The sequence below is a fragment of the Panulirus ornatus genome, chromosome 19, assembly GCF_036320965.1.
Source record: "Panulirus ornatus isolate Po-2019 chromosome 19, ASM3632096v1, whole genome shotgun sequence".
Taxonomy (NCBI): Eukaryota; Metazoa; Arthropoda; class Malacostraca; order Decapoda; family Palinuridae; genus Panulirus; species Panulirus ornatus.
In genome coordinates this window covers 55,166,504-55,188,169 of record NC_092242.1, presented here as the reverse complement: position 1 = coordinate 55,188,169, position 21,666 = coordinate 55,166,504, and the positions used below count along the sequence as shown (strand labels likewise).

General features: G+C 40.7%; 1 protein-coding gene across 9 annotated transcripts in view; it reads right to left on the bottom strand.

Annotated features, from left to right (window-relative positions):
* The window catches only part of rdgB (retinal degeneration B), a 485,210-nt gene that overhangs the window by 177,434 nt on the left and 286,110 nt on the right, over window positions 1-21,666 (bottom strand). For all 9 annotated transcript variants that reach the window (XM_071673888.1, XM_071673895.1, XM_071673896.1 and 6 more), the window contains 4 exons: window positions 21,222-21,320; window positions 11,474-11,662; window positions 8,935-9,085; window positions 1,698-1,909 (listed from right to left, as the gene is read on the bottom strand). In XM_071673888.1, coding sequence (XP_071529989.1) covers window positions 1,698-1,909; window positions 8,935-9,085; window positions 11,474-11,662; window positions 21,222-21,320 — 651 coding nt within the window. The remainder of the gene's footprint in view (window positions 1-1,697; window positions 1,910-8,934; window positions 9,086-11,473; window positions 11,663-21,221; window positions 21,321-21,666) is intronic.

Below are 21,666 nucleotides of genomic sequence, written 5' to 3'. Positions count from 1 at the left end.
GAAATGGTTTGGTCATATGGACAGAATGAGTGAGGAAAGATTGACAAAGAGGATATATGTGTCGGAGGTGAAAGGAACGAGGAAAAGTGGGAGACCAAATTGGAGGTGGAAAGATGGGGTGAAAAAGATTCAGAGTGATAGGGGCCTGAACATGCAGGAGGGTGAAAGGCGTGCAAGGAATAGAGTGAATTGGAACGATGTGGTATACCGGGGTCGGCAAGCTGTCAATGGATTGAACCAGGGCATGTGAAGCGTCTGGGGTAAACCATGGAAAGTTCTGTGGGGCCTGGATGTTGAAAGGGAGCTGTGGTTTCAGTGCATTATTACATGACAGCTAGAGACTGAGTGTGAACGAATGTGGCCTTTGTTGTCTTTTCCTAGTGCTACCTCACACACATGCGGGGGGAGGGGGTTGTCATTTCATGTGTGGCAGGGTGGCAACGGGAATGAATAATGGCAGACAGTATGAATTATGTACATGTGTATATATGTATATGTCTGTGTGTGTATATATGTGTATACGTTGAGATGTGTAGGTATGTATATGTGCATGTGTGGATGTGTGTGTATATACATGTGTATGTGGGTGGGCTGGGCCATTCTTTCGTCTTTTTCCTTGCGCTACCTCGCTGATGCAGAAGACAGTGACAAAGTATAATAATAATATAATAATACTTTATGCTTTGTCGCTGTCTCCCAAGTTAGCAAGGTAGCGCAAGGACATGGACGAAAGAATGGCCCAACCAACCCACATACACATGTATATAAATACCCGTCCACACATGCACATATACGTACCTATACATCTCAAGTATACATATATATATACACACACAGACATATACATATATACACATGTACATAATTGATACTGTCTGCCCTTATCCATTTCCGTCGCCATCCCGCCACACATGAAATGACAAACTCCTCCACCATATGTGCATGAGGTAGTGCTAGGAAAAGACAACAAAGGCCATATTCGTTCACACTCAGTCTCTAGCTGTCAAGTATAATGCACCGAAACCACAGCTCCCTTTCCACATACAGGCCCCACAAAATTTTCCAAGGTTTACCCCTGACACTTCACATGCCCTGGTTCAATCCATTGACAGCATGTCGACCCCGGTATACCACATCATTCCAATTCACTCTATTCCTTGCATGCCTATTACCCTCTTGCATGTTCAGGCCCTGATCACTTAGGCTCTTTTTCAGTCCATCTTTCCACCTCCAATTTGGTCTCCCAATTCTCGTTCCCTCCACCTGTGACACATATATCCTCTTTGTCAATCTTTCCTCGCTCATTTTCTCCATGTGATCAAACCATTTCAAATGAGAAAAGGAAAGTGGAAAAAGCAAGATAATGAACAGAAAATATTATTCTTTAGAGCTAAGGAATATGTGCAAGACCATCAAATGGGCTGCACTCTGAATATAGTTACTGAAAAGAAATATCAATAGAATGTGACAAGCCATTTAGTTACACTTAGGTTCAAGGTTTCATTATCTGAAGGAATGATGGTCATGTATAACTTTAAAATCAGGGTATGAATTTTTTTTTCATTATTCCATTCTAATTTACAAATACGGTAACCTATGACATATACAGAATTTCTTACTTCATAATCACTTCATTTGTTTACATATTCTGATATAGGTCCAATTTGTGTCTTAGAATAAAGTATGTTACCACTTACCAATAATGCACACTTGACCAATAAAACCTTGTCCTTCCTCTGATCTCAGGAACTCATGATATGCCCCATTAATGGAATGAAGAGTACGGGTGATAGCCTCATCATACTCTGGAACAGTGGTTGATAAAAGTGGCACAGCACCGACAGGTACACTATCTCCTCCAGATACCTCACCACATACAGGGGAAGAATCCAAACCATATGGACTCAAGCTAATGAAACAAAAAATATAATTTGTTTTGAAAAATACTAGTAAATTTGATATTCACTTATCAGAAAAACTATGCATTAGAATTTAAGACTTCAATTGCTTATTCATTGATGAGTAGTATTTTCATCTGTAACTCATTATGCACACAATAATAGAAAATAATACTAAGATACAAAAGTTACGGTGACAGGATTGGACTCACTACAGCCCACAAAATCCTATTGACCACTCAAACCTCACTTTCAATTTTTGAAAATAATACAGTCAACTTTGTGAACATGTACTTGTATGAGTGTAATTACCTATTTGTACAGTACAAGGATATTCTACATTTGTAGGGCCCCATCTCAAACATTCATTACTATCATACAACTTTTTGAACTTCAGTATATCATTTGCATTCAGTTTCATCCCTTAGATTATTCCATTCATCCACAGCTCTAATATATCCATAACACTTTTCTAAAGTTTTTCTTACAGGCTTCTTCTTTAATTTCTAGCTATGACCTGTTTCTCTTTCTTTCCATTTCTTAAAGAATTCTTTACTTTCAGACATTATCAATTTGACTGAAAAAAGTGAAAGGCTGTAATCAAGTCTCTCCTTATTATTCTGTGATCTATGGTAGGAAAATCAAAAGACTGAAACTTCTCTCTGTTTCTGTTACACCAAGCTGAGAAGGATATTCTAATCTAAGTTTAATGTAAGCTGTAAATTGCTTATTGAACATAATCTGTGTGCTTAAGTAAAACTTTGGTGTGAACTGGAAGAAAATTTGCCTTCATAAAACTTCTTCTAATATGGTATTCTGGTGAAAGGTTAGGTACTACGTTAAACCTTTTGATGAACTTCATTAATTATGTATCCAACCAACTACAGAGTTGTAATATATATAGTTGTCATAAAACAGCCTTATGGCATGCTGCTGGCTATCCTAATTTACTTAAGAAAAGCCACCTCTGATATGCATCTTCTATTCCCTTCCATTAAGACAGTTTTCAGTCTGAGAAAAGAGGATGTCTCCTACTTATGTCTGCCTAAATCTTCTGTCTACAACATTATCAAATGCCCTTCCAAGAACACACAACATTATCAAATCATTATCAAGGACACACACTCCACCCATTTATTAAGAGTACACTCTACAATGGAGGTTTTGATTCTTTTTTTATTATACATGATCTCTTTTCTCAGAACCCATGATGAATTAAACTTTGGTAACCTCTACTTTACATTGCAAGCAATCATCTATTTGCTTTCTGATTATACTTTCCAGTATTTTTCCAGCATTTTCAATCTGGGTGAACTAAGTGTCTCCTCAGTCTTTTAACACTTCCACTTCATAACGAAAAAATCCTACTTCCCTCAGTGAGGATGGAGGAGACAAAATAATACAATACTTGTTTAAATACCCTTGGCTATTATGCCCATGAAAGCATCATAAAAGGCATAATGTCAGCCAAATCAATGCCGTCAGGAGTTTGCTTTTACATTTTCCTTGTTTCAATTTTATCAATACAATATTGCTTCTGTTAGCACTTATCACTGTGCAGAGTAAGTAATATTAGTTCATATAAACATCTATTTTGCATAAAATTATTCTAATCACTATGGCTGAGGCACAGACACCCCAATAATTGTTGAAGAGGCTGCCTCTAGATTAAGGTGGCGTACATGGCCTTAATGCTTGTAGTGGCATTCCACGCAATGTTACCAGATATGGCCTAATTTGTTTCTAAACACTAATCAGTTTACATGGAGATGTCAAGGAGGCCTGTGCAAGATTTGTACCTCCAGTTATGTAAAAATTTGTGTAGCTGTGGCACTCCTTGTAGATAACAGATATTAGAGATGAAAACCCTAGTGTAGTAATTACATTTGTTTGTGATAAAACATTTCTAAAAATACCACACATCTTACACTGTATGACTGACAGTGCTCCTGGAGTACCCTGTGCATCTAGCAGTAAAGCAGTTTGAGTTTGTGCTTAAGTAATATGTGTAAACAATGTTGCACCACGCTGAGTTGTCCATGAATATATTTCTAAAATTGTGTTCTAATCAACAATATCGAACTTATGAAGATTTTTCAGACTATGTGAGAATATCATCCAAAAAGAATTACACTGAATATTAGAAAAGCCATAGTTAAAGGGTTAATGATATTTTGAATGAAAAACTCCATGTAAATTCTATTAGAGTTTATATCTTTGTTGCGGCTGCGTGATGTCACAGCCCTCCCTCTGACATCTAGAAGGTACCTATGCCCTTAAACCCTTAATCTTCTTTTTTTTTTGCTCAAGCTTAAGGTTTTTGGCAACTTTCTGTTGGCAAGGAAAATCCCTATTCCTTACTGGATTGGTTATTATGGATAAGTTTATTATATTATTATACTATGCGTGCATAGTGCCATTGTACAAAGGCAAAGGGGATAAGAGTGAGTGCTCAAATTACAGAGGTATAAGTTTGTTGAGTATTCCTGGTAAATTATATGGGAGGGTATTGATTGAGAGGGTGAAGGCATGTACAGAGCATCAGATTGGGGAAGAGCAGTGTGGTTTCAGAAGTGGTAGAGGATGTGTGGATCAGGTGTTTGCTTTGAAGAATGTATGTGAGAAATACTTAGAAAAGCAAATGGATTTGTATGTAGCATTTATGGATCTGGAGAAGGCATATGATAGAGTTGATAGAGATGCTCTGTGGAAGGTATTAAGAATATATGGTGTGGGAGGAAAGTTGTTAGAAGCAGTGAAAAGTTTTTATCGAGGATGTAAGGCATGTGTACGTGTAGGAAGAGAGGAAAGTGATTGGTTCTCAGTGAATGTAGGTTTGCGGCAGGGGTGTGTGATGTCTCCATGGTTGTTTAATTTGTTTATGGATGGGGTTGTTAGGGAGGTAAATGCAAGAGTTTTGGAAAGAGGGGCAAGTGTGAAGTCTGTTGGGGATGAGAGAGCTTGGGAAGTGAGTCAGTTGTTGTTCGCTGATGATACAGCGCTGGTGGCCGATTCATGTGAGAAACTGCAGAAGCTGGTGACTGAGTTTGGTAAAGTGTGTGGAAGAAGAAAGTTAAGAGTAAATGTGAATAAGAGCAAGGTTATTAGGTACAGTAGGGTTGAGGGTCAAGTCAATTGGGAGGTGAGTTTGAATGGAGAAAAACTGGAGGAAGTGAAGTGTTTTAGATATCTGGGAGTGGATCTGGCAGCGGATGGAACCATGGAAGCGGAAGTGGATCATAGGGTGGGGGAGGGGGCGAAAATTCTGGGGGCCTTGAAGAATGTGTGGAAGTCGAGAACATTATCTCGGAAAGCAAAAATGGGTATGTTTGAAGGAATAGTGGTTCCAACAATGTTGTATGGTTGCGAGGCGTGGGCTATGGATAGAGTTGTGCGCAGGAGGATGGATGTGCTGGAAATGAGATGTTTGAGGACAATGTGTGGTGTGAGGTGGTTTGATCGAGTGAGTAACGTAAGGGTAAGAGAGATGTGTGGAAATAAAAAGAGCGTGGTTGAGAGAGCAGAAGAGGGTGTTTTGAAGTGGTTTGGGCACATGGAGAGAATGAGTGAGGAAAGATTGACCAAGAGGATATATGTGTCAGAGGTGGAGGGAACGAGGAGAAGTGGGAGACCAAATTGGAGGTGGAAAGATGAAGTGAAAAAGATTTTGTGTGATCGGGGCCTGAACATGCAGGAGGGTGAAAGGAGGGCAAGGAATAGAGTGAATTGGAGCGATGTGGTATACCGGGGTTGACGTGCTGTCAGTGGATTGAATCAGGGCATGTGAAGCGTCTGGGGTAAACCATGGAAAGCTGTGTAGGTATGTATATTTGCGTGTGTGGACGTATGTATATACATGTGTATGGGAGGGGGTTGGGCCATTTCTTTCGCCTGTTTCCTTGCGCTACCTCGCAAAAGCGGGAGACAGCGACAAAGTATAATAAAATAAATATATATATAAATTATTATACTTTGTCACTGTCTCACACGTTACTGAGGTAGCGCAAGGAAACAGACAAATGAATGGCCCAACCCACCTACATACATATGTATATACATATACGTCCACACAAGCAAATATACATACCTATACATCTCAATGTATACATATATATACACACACAGACATATACATATATACACATGTACATAATTCATACTATCTGCCCTTATTCATTCCCGTCGCCACTCCGCCACACATGAAATGACAACCCCCTACCCCCGCATGTGTGCGAGGTAGCACTAGGAAAAGACAACAAAGGCCACATTTGTTCACACTCAGTCTCTAGCTGTCATGTATAATACATCGAAACCACAGCTCCCTTTCCACATCCAAGCCCCACAAAACTTTCAATGGTTTTACCTAGACGCTTCACATGCACTGGTTCAATCCATTGACAGCACATCAACCCTGGTACACCACATCGTTCCAATTCACTCTATTCCTTGCACGCCTTTCACACTCCTGCATGTTCAGGCTCCGATCTTTCAAAATCTTTTTCACTCCATCTTTCCACCTCCAATTTGGTCTCCCACTTCTCCTTGTTCCCTCCACCTCTGACACATATATCCTCTTGGTTAATCTTTCCTTACTCATTCTCTCCATGTGACCAAACCATTTCAAAACACCCTCTTCTGCTCTCTCAACCACACTCTTTTTATTACCACACATCTCTCTTACCCTTTCATTACTTACTCCATCAAACCACCTCACACCACATATTGTCCTCAAACATCTCATTTCCAGCACATCCACCCTCCTCCGCACAACTCTATCTATAGCTCATGTCTCACAACTATATAACATTTTTGGAATCACTATTCCTTCAAACATACCCATTTTTGCTTTCCGAGATATCGTTCTCACCTTCCACACATTTTTCAATGCTCCCAATGCCTCTCTCTTCTCTTTCACTAATGATCTTACTTCTTCATCCCATCACTCACTACCCTTTCTAATCTGCCCACCTCCCACGCTTCTCATGCCACAAGCATCTTTGCGCAAGCCATCACTGTTTCCCTAAATACATCCTCTCACCAACCCCTGACTTTACTCCCAAGACATTCCCAAACCACTCTTCCCCTTTACCCTTGAGCTTCATTTCATTCCGAGCCAAAACATCCAGGTTCCTTTCCTTAAACATACTACCTATCTCTCCTTTTTTTCTCATCTTGGTTACATCCACACATATTTATACACCCCAATCTGAGGCTTCGTGGAGGATGAGCACTCCCCGCGTGACTCCTTCTTCTGTTTCCCCTTTTAAATATGTTTATCATCACAAGAAATTGCTGGAAGAGATTCAAGTAGGCTTTTGAGGGATCCATATCCATATCACATACATGGGCCTGTTGAACTCTGGGCTTATGTAATTAACCATTTTGTTGCAAGTCCCATTTTTTCCACTGCATTTTGCTGCAGGATCTAAATTTGTCTAGTCTTATCATCTTAAAGTTGGCATCTTTAAGATCACACCAATTTCATTTGCATGCCAACAGAAAGTTACTAGGGGCCTTGAACCTCACCACACAAAAGAAAATATATTGTTTAAGGGCTGGTTCACCATCTAGTTGTCAGAGGGAGGACTGTGATATCATGCTGCAACAGCAGGGGAATAAACTCCAGTAGAACTTACAGAGTTTTCCATTCAAAATTTCGTTACCCTTTTCAGGGATACTTGGTCCCAAAGATGTAGCGATAGGTTTGGTCACTGCACTTAAGAAAGCACAAAGAATTACTGGAAAAGGTCTAGAGATAGGCAACAAAGACTGTACTTGAAATAAGAGCACTTAGTTATGGTAAAAGTTCAGGTATCACAAACTTGCCTACCACTGGAAACAGAAGAATAATGGGAAACTTGATCACAACCTTCAAGTTTCTGAAACAGTTTGATGATAAGCTGATGATAAGTAGTTGGTAGGCAGCCAATATCCAGGGAGGTATATTACTAGTACTACCTGCCTTAGTATTGGGAGGGTTAATGATGGCTATGTATTGAGCCAACACTTCAGCAGTTGTCAAGGTGCATGCCTGTGACCCAGATAGCTGTCTTTTTTTTCTGCCTTACCCACATGTGGACTACTGGCATTCTGTCCACAAACATACAATCTGTCCCTGTCACAAATAACACCTGACAACACTTAACTCACACAGCTCATTCTTCCTAACAAGAATTTCTTGTGGTGAGCACTATGCGCTAGCCTTACCTTTTGGCAAAATGGTAAGGGCAATAGATAGAAGTAGGAGGTAAGAAGATTTAAGCAGGAGCAATTAGTAGAAACATTAGTTAGAAGTAGTATGTAGGAACATTAGACAGGACCATTAGTTTGAAGCAGTCAGTGGGAACATTAGTTGGGAGCCTCAGCGAACACTGCACAAGACTTGCCCTCTGCCAGTGGTCTGTTATGGAGGAAGCACTAAAGGCTAAGAAGTGGCACATGAGTTCACCAGTTATGGAGACTATTGCTGTGGCCACCCCCTTGAGGGAGTTCCAGAAGGGAACATGCAACAGAGATACTGATATGTAATCAAAAATTCTTTGAGATATCTAAAGACAGAACAACCAAAGGCCAAAACAATAAATCATGCAAGAAACTTGTTAGAAAATATGTATAATGCAAATTCATATCAGAAAAATGGTCAAACTGAAAGTTATGAAATGAAAAAGATGCATGATAAGGAGGTGTATGTGAGAGAGGCATGTAAAGGCATGGATAACTGGAGATCCTTTTGCCATAGCCACCCTCTTAATGGGAATTTTTGAAAGGAATGGGCATCAGAGATATTAATAGATAGCTTAAGAGATGGGGGCCCATAAGTGCCAAACTCCTTCCACGTACTGTGCAAATATAAATGTAATTACACTTCAATACATACTTTGGGAATAAAAAAAAAAATTACGAATTCTAAGTAAACAAAATAGAGAGTTGTCAGCCAAAATGAAACAAGGCTAAATTTTAAATCACACAATGGGTTAGAATTCAAGTATAACTGAAAAGAACATATCATTCCTCGACATAACATACTTTCACTAACCTGGATAAGATATTAAGACTATCAGAACACACTGCAGGTGCAGAGACAAGTCTAATAGCCACATGGCCCACCATCTGAGGATAATGTTGACGCATCACTGATTCTAATGCACCACGAAATGTTGTGATATCACTCCTTTTGTTTGTCACATCTGTTGATGGAAAAGCATATCATTTTAGAAAATTCTGCTAATAGATACAGTATAAGAATTATTCTTCTTTTCCTCACCTCACCTTTTTCATCTTATTAATTTTTTCATCCTCTCTCTCTCTCTCTCTCTCCAATTTTACCACCAGCAACACACCCAGATAGCATCTTTCCAAGATATGGAAGAATAATATGTTGCAATTATCGTCATACATAGTGAAAAGGAGACAAGGTCCTCTCAACTAAAAACACTAAGACTAAAAAAGTTAGCACACATAATGAGTTGATATGAAAAACTGAACAGAAAGAGATTGAGTTAACATGGAAAACTAAACACAGTGAGTGTGCTCTTCTTGTTGGTAGCTAACCCTCCCAAAGTTAGAGGTGTTCAGAGAATACCAAACACTATTCTTAAATAGAAAAAAAATGCTTTGGGGTAGATCTGGAGTCACCTGAATAACCTCTAGATCAGAAAACATGGTAGCAGTCCTGAGAATGAGTAGGGCTTCCCTGGATGTGGAAGCTGCACTTGCTGACTGTTCACTTGCTTGTCCTGGACTTCATAGCACACTGCTAAGGTATGAAGAAGGTATCAATCTTTGGCTGCTTCAGTGAACTGTGCTGCATCTTGACAAAGCTAAATCTGATTCATGGCATGCATTCATACTAGATACTGACCTCCCTGTTGTTATAGTCAATGAACGTGAGGAGTGTGCTTGTGGCAGCTAAGCATCACTGTTTCCCACTCCTGGGAGGTTAGCATCCTTCTCCTCTTTCAACACTTCCTCTAACTGATCAAAGAACCTAGACATCAATCTCCTTATCAGTAAGATAATGATATCTAGGCAGTTCAGCATCATTCTCCAACCACTGCTACAAATCTTCCAACTCTAAATTGTCCCCAGCTTGACTGAAGACCCACGTAAAATCATCTGTCTGAAATCCATCTAAGTTAGGCTCCTCTTCAGGTTTCTGCAGCGCCATGTTCCAGCCATGTCAAAGGGTGTCCAAAGGAAAAGAATCTCATCAACCAAGTAAACCAATGCACTGTGAGGTGTTGTGACAGCAATGCCAAAATAACTTACATTGACCGTGGGGTGTAGCTACTGCAACACCCTCTTAAATTTTGCACCAGAGGTATTGGAGGGAAGAAAAATGGTGACAGTTTTAAGAAATTGGTACACATGAAATTAATGCCAGACTATGATCCTATTACTTTTGGGTATACAGGTCAGTAGTCCAGGACCCTCCTGCACAGTACATAAAGCAAGAGACGTATTTTTTGTCATTTCAGAGTCATGTTTTGGGGGTATGATACAAATAGGCAAAAAATACTGGTGTGGGCCCTATCATGCCAATTTTTTCTGCTAGGACTGTAGGTACCTTTCAGATCAGTTCCTTCCTTGATAATCTAAAAATCATTATCATGGGAAAATAAGAATCTCAAGAGACACAAACAATCCAGTAAGATACAGACATCCAACCAAATGTCCCTAGGAGAGGAAGCTCTTCTATAAAACATAGTATTTTTCTTTTAAATGAAAAGCTTAGTCCTGCTAGGGGTTATGCTGTTCCTGCCCTGCAGGGGGCCTGGTTACCACTGCTTCATGGTGCATCAATGGCTGAGGAGTGGAACCGCCAGATAAACATGCCAAAAGATTTCAACCCAGCCACTGTAATTTGGAGGCAATTGTTATTGACAAGTACCTCCCAAATGTTTCTCACTTTTCGAAAAAAAACAACTCACAGAAACAGGGAAACTCCTTTCCCATAAAGATCAAGATACACAAGACTTTTCTAGCAAAATGCCAGTTTTCAGATGGGCAAATCCAAATCAGAAGAGGCTTGACTGACACAAAGCTGGAGTTTGGATCAATATTGTCACTCTGGGATACCATTCCAATTCCAACATCTATGCATTCCTTATAGGGAACTATAGACAGCAAACCTCTGGTGGAATAGAATAAAACAACCCATCCAGGGTACAGTGAGAAGCAAATGAGTGACAAGGGAATATGTCACCATCTGTCACTCAAAACAGTAGCACTTTAAATACATAACAAATAACAACAATAAAATATTTCAAATCAAGTCATAGTACATTTCTATACTACATTCTAGGTGAACAATATAAGGATACATAAATGTGGTGGGATAGAAGAAAACATAAAAGAGGAAGGTGACTGTATGTCAAGGGATCAAAAAAAATCATGAGCTGGGTAGCATGAACAGTGTGTCAGCTAGAAGAATGATAACATCATCACAAAGTGGAGGATACCAATTGGCAAAGGGTGGAAGAATACTAAGATGCAAGCTGTAACTAATGAAATTTCACTTACCACACATTATTTTAAATAAAAGAAAGAAAAAATGCGACAGAACACACACTCACCTGATGTGGGATCAAGGACGGATCCAGCATGAATAACTAGAAGCAAGACTGTAGTAGAACAAGGGCCAGGCTGATGGGACGGGGAATGGGACGGGGATGATGGGGCTGAGGCCTCCATGCTGCGGCCAATCACTCGATTATGGCGTTCAGCTGCGACTCGTGACATGAATGATTGAGAGAAGATACTGTCTGCAAATATACGAGTAGAAAATACAATAGCAAACCTATTTATTTATATTTATTTATTATACTTTGTCGCTGTCTCCCACGTTTGCGAGGTAGCGCAAGGAAACAGACGAAAGAAATGGCCCAACCCTCCCCCCCATACACATGTATATACATACGTCCACACACGCAAATATACATACCTACACAGCTTTCCATGGTTTACCCCAGACACTTCACATGCCTTGATTCAATCCACTGACAGCACGACAACCCCTGTATACCACATCGCTCCAATTCACTCTATTCCTTGCCCTCCTTTCACCCTCCTGCATGTTCAGGCCCCGATCACACAAAATCCTTTTCACTCCATCTTTCCACCTCCAATTTGGTCTCCCTCTTCTCCTCATTCCCTCCACCTCCGACACATATATCCTCTTGGTCAATCTTTCCTCACTCATTCTCTCCATGTGCCCAAACCATTTCAAAACACCCTCTTCTGCTCTCTCAACCACGCTCTTTTTATTTCCACACATCTCTCTTACCCTTACGTTACTTACTCGATCAAACCACCTCACACCACACATTGTCCTCAAACATCTCATTTCCAGCACATCCATCCTCCTGCGCACAACTCTATCCATAGCCCACGCCTCGCAACCATACAACATTGTTGGAACCACTATTCCTTCAAACATACCCATTTTTGCTTTCCGAGATAATGTTCTCGACTTCCACACATTTTTCAAGGCTCCCAAAATTTTCGCCCCCTCCCCCACCCTATGATCCACTTCCGCTTCCATGGTTCCATCCGCTGACAGATCCACTCCCAGATATCTAAAACGCTTCACTTCCTCCAGTTTTTCTCCATTCAAACTCACCTCCCAATTGACTTGACCCTCAACCCTACTGTACCTAATAACCTTGCTCTTATTCACATTTACTCTTAACTTTCTTCTTCCACACACTTTACCAAACTCCGTCACCAGCTTCTGCAGTTTCTCACATGAATCCGCCACCAGCGCTGTATCATCAGCGAACAACAACTGACTCACTTCCCAAGCTCTCTCATCCCCAACAGACTTCATACTTGCCCCTCTTTCCAGGACTCTTGCATTTACCTCCCTAACAACCCCATCCATAAACAAATTAAACAACCATGGAGACATCACACACCCCTGCCGCAAACCTAAATTACTAAAACTATCTAACATAAATCACAAATACATTATGATAGTTTTAGAGGTCTTCTTCCCCTGCAACTGGGTCTAAAACAAAGATGATGATATTGCTTAGTCAGGTGTCAGAGGCCAAAGCCTATAAGACTATGAAAACACAACATCCTAGGTTTGATACAATTTACAAATGCTTATACGGGCAAATAATGAAAGTTATCCTCTGAAATGTCCCACAGGTTTTCACTGTGGCTATAGGCAATGTACTGAACATTTCTAGATCCTGGATCCTTATACTGTTTTCTCTACTTTTCTACAGTTGCTAATATAACAAAGGCAAAATACATGCCAAAATCACAGCCATTTCAACTGAAAGGTATGATAATAATAGAAAAAAGTAAACATACATAATTAATATGAGCTCCTAAGGTGTTTTTTTTTATCCTAGCTCTTAAAGGTCAAAGGATTTATAAAAAGAGGGCATGATAAAAGAGAGAAGATAATTCAATAACTTCGCTGTAAGAAAAAGAGGTGTTACTACATCACAATCATTTATCCTTAAGTGGCCAGTGCAGAAGCCATGGGAAGCAGCAGCCACAGGCATGATGTAGGTCTTGGTAACAATATCTGGGAAGAAAAGTTAGCTCATACAAGCAGTGACTGTAATAATACCTGTACAACAGAGAGAAGCAATGTTACAGCAGTTAAGAGAGATGGCTTCAGAGAAGTGACAGTAGGAGAGTTGACAAGGTGGAGGGATTGCAATTTCCCTTTAGTTAAACAAGAAGTGGAAGAGCCACCCTACATAAGTGAGCTGCACACTTGAGTACCACAGGTCTGGACATCAACCTTCCAACCTTTTTGAAACACTTTGCACATTAAGAACTCCTTTAAAAACTCTTTGGGAAAAAGTAGAGCAACTTTCAGTGCAGAAAATCTTGTTCGCATTAATCAAAACAACATAAGCTGCTTTCACATATAATAGACCTTGATATGACAAAAAGATGGGTCACTGATCAAGTATAAAAGAAAGAAAATAAGATTATAAATATATAGGGAAGAGTACTTCCATGTATTCCCTGCGTGTTGTAGAAGTCAACTAAAAGGGGAGGAAGCAGGGGGCTGGAAATCCTCCTCACCCACTATATATATATATATATATATATATATATATATATATATATATATATATATATATCTTTTTTTTTTTTGCCGCTGTCTCCCGCATTTGCGAGGTAGCGCAAGGAAACAGACCCACCCCCATACACATGTATATACATACGTCCACACACGCAAATATACATACCTACACAGTTTTCCATGGTTTACCCCAGACGCTTCACATGCCCTGATTCAATCCACTGACAGCACGTCAACCCCGGTATACCACATCAATCCAATTCACTCTATTCCTTGCATACCTTTCACCCTCCTGCATGTTCAGGCCCCGATCACACAAAATCTTTTTCACTCCATCTTTCCACCTCCAATTTGGTCTCCCACTTCTCCTCGTTCCCTCCACCTCCGACACATATATCCTCTTGGTCAATCTTCCCTCACTCATTCTCTCCATGTGCCCAAACCATTTCAAAACACCCTCTTCTGCTCTCTCAACCACGCTCTTTTTATTTCCACACATCTCTCTTACCCTTACGTTACTTACTCGATCAAACCACCTCACATCACACACTGTCCTCAAACATCTCATTTCCAGCACATCCATCCTCCTGCGCACAACTCTATCCATAGCCCACGCCTCGCAACCATACAACATTGTTGGAACCACTATTCCTTCAAACATACCCATTTTTGCTTTCCGAGATAATGTTCTCGACTTCCACACATTCTTCAAGGCTCCCAGAATTTTCGCCCCCTCCCCCACCCTATGATCCACTTCCGCTTCTATGGTTCCATCCGCTGCCAGATCCACTCCCAGATATCTAAAACACCTTACTTCCTCCAGTTTTTCTCCATTCAAACTTACCTCCCAATTGACTTGACCCTCAACCCTACTGTACCTAATAACCTTGCTCTTATTCACATTTACTCTTAACTTTCTTCTTTCACACACTTTACCAAACTCAGTCACCAGCTTCTGCAGTTTCTCACATGAATCAGCCACCAGCGCTGTATCATCAGCGAACAACAACTGACTCACTTCCCAAGCTCTCTCATCCCCAACAGACTTCATACTTGCCCCTCTTTCCAAAACTCTTGCATTCACCTCCCTAACAACCCCATCCATAAACAAATTAAACAACCATGGAGACATCACACACCCCTGCCGCAAACCTACATTCACTGAGAACCAATCACTTTCCTCTCTTCCTACACGTACACATGCCTTACATCCTCGATAAAAACTTTTCACTGCTTCTAACAACTTGCCTCCCACACCATATATTCTTAATACCTTCCACAGAGCATCTCTATCAACTCTATCATATGCCTTCTCCAGATCCATAAATGCTACATACAAATCCATTTGCTTTTCTAAGTATTTCTCACATACATTCTTCAAAGCAAACACCTGATCCACACATCCTCTACCACTTCTGAAACCACACTGCTCTTCCCCAATCTGATGCTCTGTACATGCCTTCACCCTCTCAATCAATACCCTCCCATATAATTTACCAGGAATACTCAACAAACTTATACCTCTGTAATTTGAGCACTCACTCTCATCCCCTTTGCCTTTCTACAATGGCACTATGCAAGCATTCTGCCAATCCTCAGGCACCTCACCATGAGTCATACATACATTAAATAACCTTACCAACCAGTCAATAATACAGTCACCCCCTTTTTTAATAAATTCCACTGCAATACCATCCAAACCTGCTGCCTTGCCGGCTTTCATCTTCCGCAAGGCTTTTACCACCTCTTCTCTGTTTACCAAATCATTTTCCCTAACCCTCTCACTTTGCACACCACCTCGACCAAAACACCCTATATCTGCCACTCTATCATCAAACACATTCAACAAACCTTCAAAATACTCACTCCATCTCCTTCTCACATCACCACTACTTGTTATCACCTCCCCATTTGCGCCCTTCACTGAAGTTCCCATTTGCTCCCTTGTCTTACGCACTTTATTTACCTCCTTCCAGAACATCTTTTTATTCTCCCAAAAATTTAATGATACTCTCTCACCCCAACTCTCATTTGCCCTTTTTTTCACCTCTTGCACCTTTCTCTTGACCTCCTGTCTCTTTCTTTTACACATCTCCCACTCAATTGCATTTTTTCCCTGCAAAAATCGTCCAAATGCCTCTCTCTTCTCTTTCACTAATAATCTTACTTCTTCATCCCACCACTCACTACCCTTTCTAATCAACCCACCTCCCACTCTTCTCATGCCACAAGCATCTTTTGCGCAATCCATCACAGCTTCCCTAAATACATCCCATTCCTCCCCCACTTCCCTTACTTCCATTGTTCTCACCTTTTTCCATTCTGTACTCAGTCTCTCCTGGTACTTCCTCACACAAGTCTCCTTCCCAAGCTCACTTACTCTCACCACCCTCTTCACCCCAACATTCACTCTTCTTTTCTGAAAAGCCACACAAATCTTCACCTTAGCCTCCACAAGATAATGATCAGACATCCCTCCAGTTGCACCTCTCAGCACATTAACATCCAAAAGTCTCTCTTTCGCGTGCCTGTCAATTAACACGTAATCCAATAACGCTCTCTGGCCATCTCTCCTACTTACATACATATACTTATGTATATCTCGCTTTTTAAACCAGGTATTCCCAATCACCAGTCCTTTTTCAGCACATAAATCTACAAGCTCTTCACCATTTCCATTTACAACACTGAACACCCCATGTATACCAATTATTCCCTCAACTGCCACATTACTCACCTTTGCATTCAAATCACCCATCACTATAACCCGGTCTTGTGCATCAAAACCACTAACACACTCATTCAGCTGCTCCCAAAACACTTGCCTCTCATGATCTTTCTTCTCATGCCCAGGTGCATATGCACCAATAATCACCCATCTCTCTCCATCAACTTTCAGTTTTACCCATATTAATCGAGAATTTACTTTCTTACATTCTATCACATACTCCCACAACTCCTGTTTCAGGAGTACTGCTACTCCTTCCCTTGCTCTTGTCCTCTCACTAACCCCTGACTTTACTCCCAAGACATTCCCAAACCACTCTTCTCCTTTACCCTTTACACACACCCACATACGCACATATACATACCAACATATACATACACATACGCAGACATTACATACATACGCATGTACATGTTCACACATGCTTGCCTGTATCCATTCCCGATGCTACCCCATCCCACAGGAAAACAGTATTGCTATCTGCTCCCTCAGAGAGGTAGTGCCAATAATACAGACAAAAAGACCATAATCATTCACACTCAGTCTCTACCCGTCATGTGCAATGCACCGAAACCACAGCTCCCTATCCATATCCAGGCCCCACAGACCTTTCCATTGTTTACCCCAGGCGCTTCACATGCCCTGGTTCAGTCCATTGACAGCATGTCAAGCCCCGGTATACCACACTGTTCCAATTCACTCTATTCCTTGCACGCCTTTCACCCTCCTGTATGGTTAGGCCCTGATTGCTCAAAATCTTTTTCACTCCATCCTTCCACCTCCAATTTGGTCTCCTGCTTCTCCTTGTTCCCTTCACCTCTGACACATACATCCTCTTTCTCAATCTTTCCTAACTTATTCTCTCCATATGTCCAAACTACTGCAGCACACCCTCTTCTGCTCTCTCAACCATACTCTTTTTATTTCCATACATCTCTCTTACCCTTACATTACTTACTCGATCAAACCACATATTGTCCTCAAACATTTCATTTCCAACACATCCACCCTCCTACATACAACCCTATCACTATCCAATACCTCGCACCCATATAACATTGTTGGAACTACTATTCCTTCAAACATATCCATTTCTGCTCTCTGAGATAATGTTCTCTCCTTCTACACATTCTTCATCGCTCCCAGAATCTTCGCCCCCTCCCCCATCCTATGACTCACTTCCACTTCCAGTTTCCTTTTGCTGCTAAGTCCACTCCCAGATATCTAAAACACTTCACTTCCTAAAATTTTTCTAAAGACAAACTCACATCCAAACTAACTTGTCCCTCAACCCTGCTGATAGGATCAATGATTACAGGAGCTGCATGGTTAAGAGGAATAGTGCTATTCAAGAAGCAAGGCATACAGTAAGCACTACATAATAGTTCTAACATTATGGCAAATTCTTAATGTATGTACCTAAAGGTATGTAGGTACAACTCCATACTTTAAGAGCTCTATTTCTGAGTAACGTGGCAGTTGAGGGAATAATTGTAAACATGGGGTGTTCAGTTTTGTAAATGGAAATGGTGAAGAGCTTGTAGATTTATGTGCTGAAAAAGGACTGATGATTGGGAATACCTGGTTTAAAAAGAGAGATACACATAAGCATACGTATGTAAGTAGGAGAGATGGTCAGAGAACGTTATTGGATTAAGTGTTAATTGATGGGCACGTGAAAGAGAGACTTTTGGATGTTAATGTGCTGAGAGGTGCAGCTGGAGGGATGTCTGAACATTATCTTGTGGAGGCGAAGGTGAAGATTTGTAGAGGTTTTCAGAAAAGAAGAGAGAATGTTGGGGTGAAAAGAGTGGTGAGAGTAAGTGAGCCTGGAAGGAGACTTGTGTGAGGAAGTACCAGGAGAGACTGAGTACAGAATGGAAAAAGGTGAGAACAAAGGAGGTAAGGGGAATGGTGGAGGAATGAGATGTATTTAGAGAAGCAGTGATGGCTTGCGCAAAAGATGCTTGTGGCATGAGAAGTGTGGGAGGTGGGCAGATTAGAGAGGTAGTGAGTGGTGGGATGAAGAAGTAAGATTATTAGTGAAAGAGAAGAGAGAGGCATTTGGACAATTTTTGCACGGAAATAATGCAAATGACTGGGAGATGTATAAAAGAAAGAGGCAGGAGGTCAAGAGAAAGGTGCAAGAGGTGAAAAAGAGGGTAAATGAGAGTTGGGGTGAGAGAGTATCATTAAATTTTAGGGAGAATAAAAAGATGTTTTGAAAGGAGGTAAATAAAGTCCGTAAGACAAGGGAGCAAATGGGAACTTCAGTGAAGGGGGATAATGGGGAGGTGATAACAAGTAGTGGTGATGTGAGAAGGAGATGGAGTGAGTATTTTGAAGGTTTGTTGAATGTGTTTGATGATAGAGTGGCAGATATAGGGTGTTTTGGTCGAGGTGGTGTTCAAAGTGAGAGGGTTAGGGAAAATGATTTGGTAAACAGAGAAGAGGTAGTAAAAGCTCTGCAGAAGATGAAAACTGGCAAAGCAGCGGGTTTGGATGGTATTGCAGTGGAATATATTAAAAAAATGGGGTGACTGTATTGTTGACTGGTTGGTAATGTTATTTAATGTATGTATGATTCATGGTGAGGTGCCTGAGGATTGGTGGAATGCTTGCATAGTGCCATTGTACAAAGACAAAGGGGATAAGAGTGAGTGCTCAAATTACAGAGATATAAGTTTGTTGAGTATTCTGGGAAATTATATGGGAGGGTATTGATTGAGAGGGTGAAGGCATGTACAGAGCATCAGATTGGGGATGAGCAGTGTGGTTTCAGAAGTGGTACAGGATGTGTGGATCAGGTGTTTGCTTTGAAGAATGTATATGAAAAATACTTAGAAAAGCAAATGGATTTGTATGTAGGGTCTGAACAAGGCATATGATAGATTGATATAGATGCTCTGTGGAAGGTATTAAGAATATATAGTGTGGGAGGCAAGTTGTTAGAAGCAGTGAAAAGTTTTTATCGAGGATGTAAGGCATGTGTACGTGTAGGAAGAGAGGAAAGTGATTGGTTCTCAGTGAATGTAGGTTTGCAGCAGGGGTGTAAGATGTCTTCATGGATGTTTAACTTGTTTATGGATGGGGTTGTTAGGGACAGTGAATGTAAGAGTTTTGGAAAGAGGGGCAAGCATGCAGTCTGTTGTGGATGAGAGAGCTTGGGAAGTTAGTCAGCTGTTGTTCGCTGATGATACAGTGCTGGTGGCTGATTCATGTAAGAAACTGCAGAAGCTGGTGACTGAGTTTGGTAAAGTGTGTGAAAGAAGAAAGTTGAGAGTAAATGTGAATAAGAGCAAGGTTATTAAGTACAGTAGGGTTGAGGGTCAAGTCAATTGGGAAGTAAGTCTGAATGGCAAAAAACTGGAGCAAGAAAAGTGTTTTAGATATCTGGGAGTGGATTTGGCAGTGGATGGAACCATGGAAGCGGAAGTGAATCATGGGGTGGGGGAGGGGGCGAAAGTTCTGGGAGCCTTGAAGAATGTGTGGAAGTCGAGAACATTATCTCGGAAAGCAAAAATGGGTATGTTTGAAGGAATAGTGGTTCAAACATTGTTGTATGGTTGCGAGGCGAGGGCTTTGGATAGAGTTGTGCGCAGGAGGGTGGGTGGTCTAGAAATGAGATGTTTGAGGATAATATGTGGTGTGAGGTGGTTTGATTGAGTAAGTAATAATAGGGTAAGAGAGATGTGAGGCAATAAAAAGAGTGTGGTTGAGAGAGCAGAAGAGGGTGTTTTGAAATGGTTTGGTCACATGGAGAGAATGAGAGAGGAAAGATTGACCAAGAGGATATATGTGTCAGAGGTGGAGGGAACGAGGAGAAGTGGGAGACCAAATTGAAGATGGAAAGATGGAGTGAAAAAGATTTTGAGTGATCGGGGCCTGAACATGCAGGAGGGTGAAAGGAGGGCAAGGAATAGAGTGAAGTGGAACAATGTGGTATACCGGGGTTGACGTGCTGTCAATGGATTGAACCAGGGCATGTGAAGCATCTGGGGTAAACCATGGAAAGTTCTGTGGAGCCTGGATGTGGAAAGGGAGCTGTGGTGTCGGTGCATTATTACATGATAGCTAGAGACTGACTGTGAACGAATGGGGCCTTTGTTGTCTTTTCCTAGCGCTACCTCACACACATGATGGGGGAGGGGGTTGTTATTTCATGTGTGGTGAGGTAGCGATGGGAATGAATAAAGGCAGACAGTATGAATTATGTACATGTGTATATATGTATATGTCTGTGTGTGTATATAAATGTATGCATTGAGATGTACAGGTATGTATATTTGCATGTGGACGTGTATGTACATATATGTGTATGTGGGTGGGTTGGGCCATTCTTTCTTCTGTTTCCTTGCGCTACCTCGCTAACGCGGGAGACAGCGACAAAGCAAAATAAATAAATATATTTCTCAATAAACAAATTCTGGATATTCATGGTAAAGTAAGGGCTGTAAATAAACTTTAAACACAGTCTTAAAAATGCTTATTCATATCATGGTAAACAAACACCAAACTTTTTTGTTTGCAAAGTCCTTACCCTCATTGCCAGAGTGGCCAGTTGTGGATTGAGAATCATCCTGGGGTAATAACTCTAATGAGCTCCATTTATGTAATGCTGCATTCTCTTCCAGGTCCTCTGCAGGAAGAGACCAAGACAAGTTGACATCTTTTACTATAATACAGTCTTCATGGAAAAGATATAAATCATGGACAAATGATATCTGCAAATAATACCTAAATCCAGAAAATTTAAAAACACTTGAAGAAACAAATCTAATACCCTAGACATGTAGTTCAGACATAAGATTCCAAAATAAAAATATCACCAACACAGCATTCCATAAAAACAAAAAAAACATACCGATTCAATAATCAAATGTACACTACTGACTCATACTGTTCTCATTTTTAACTATGAGAGATAAAGCTTTAACATTTGTATGTACATCCTTCAGAAGGAGGTGGTATACTAAAACAGAATT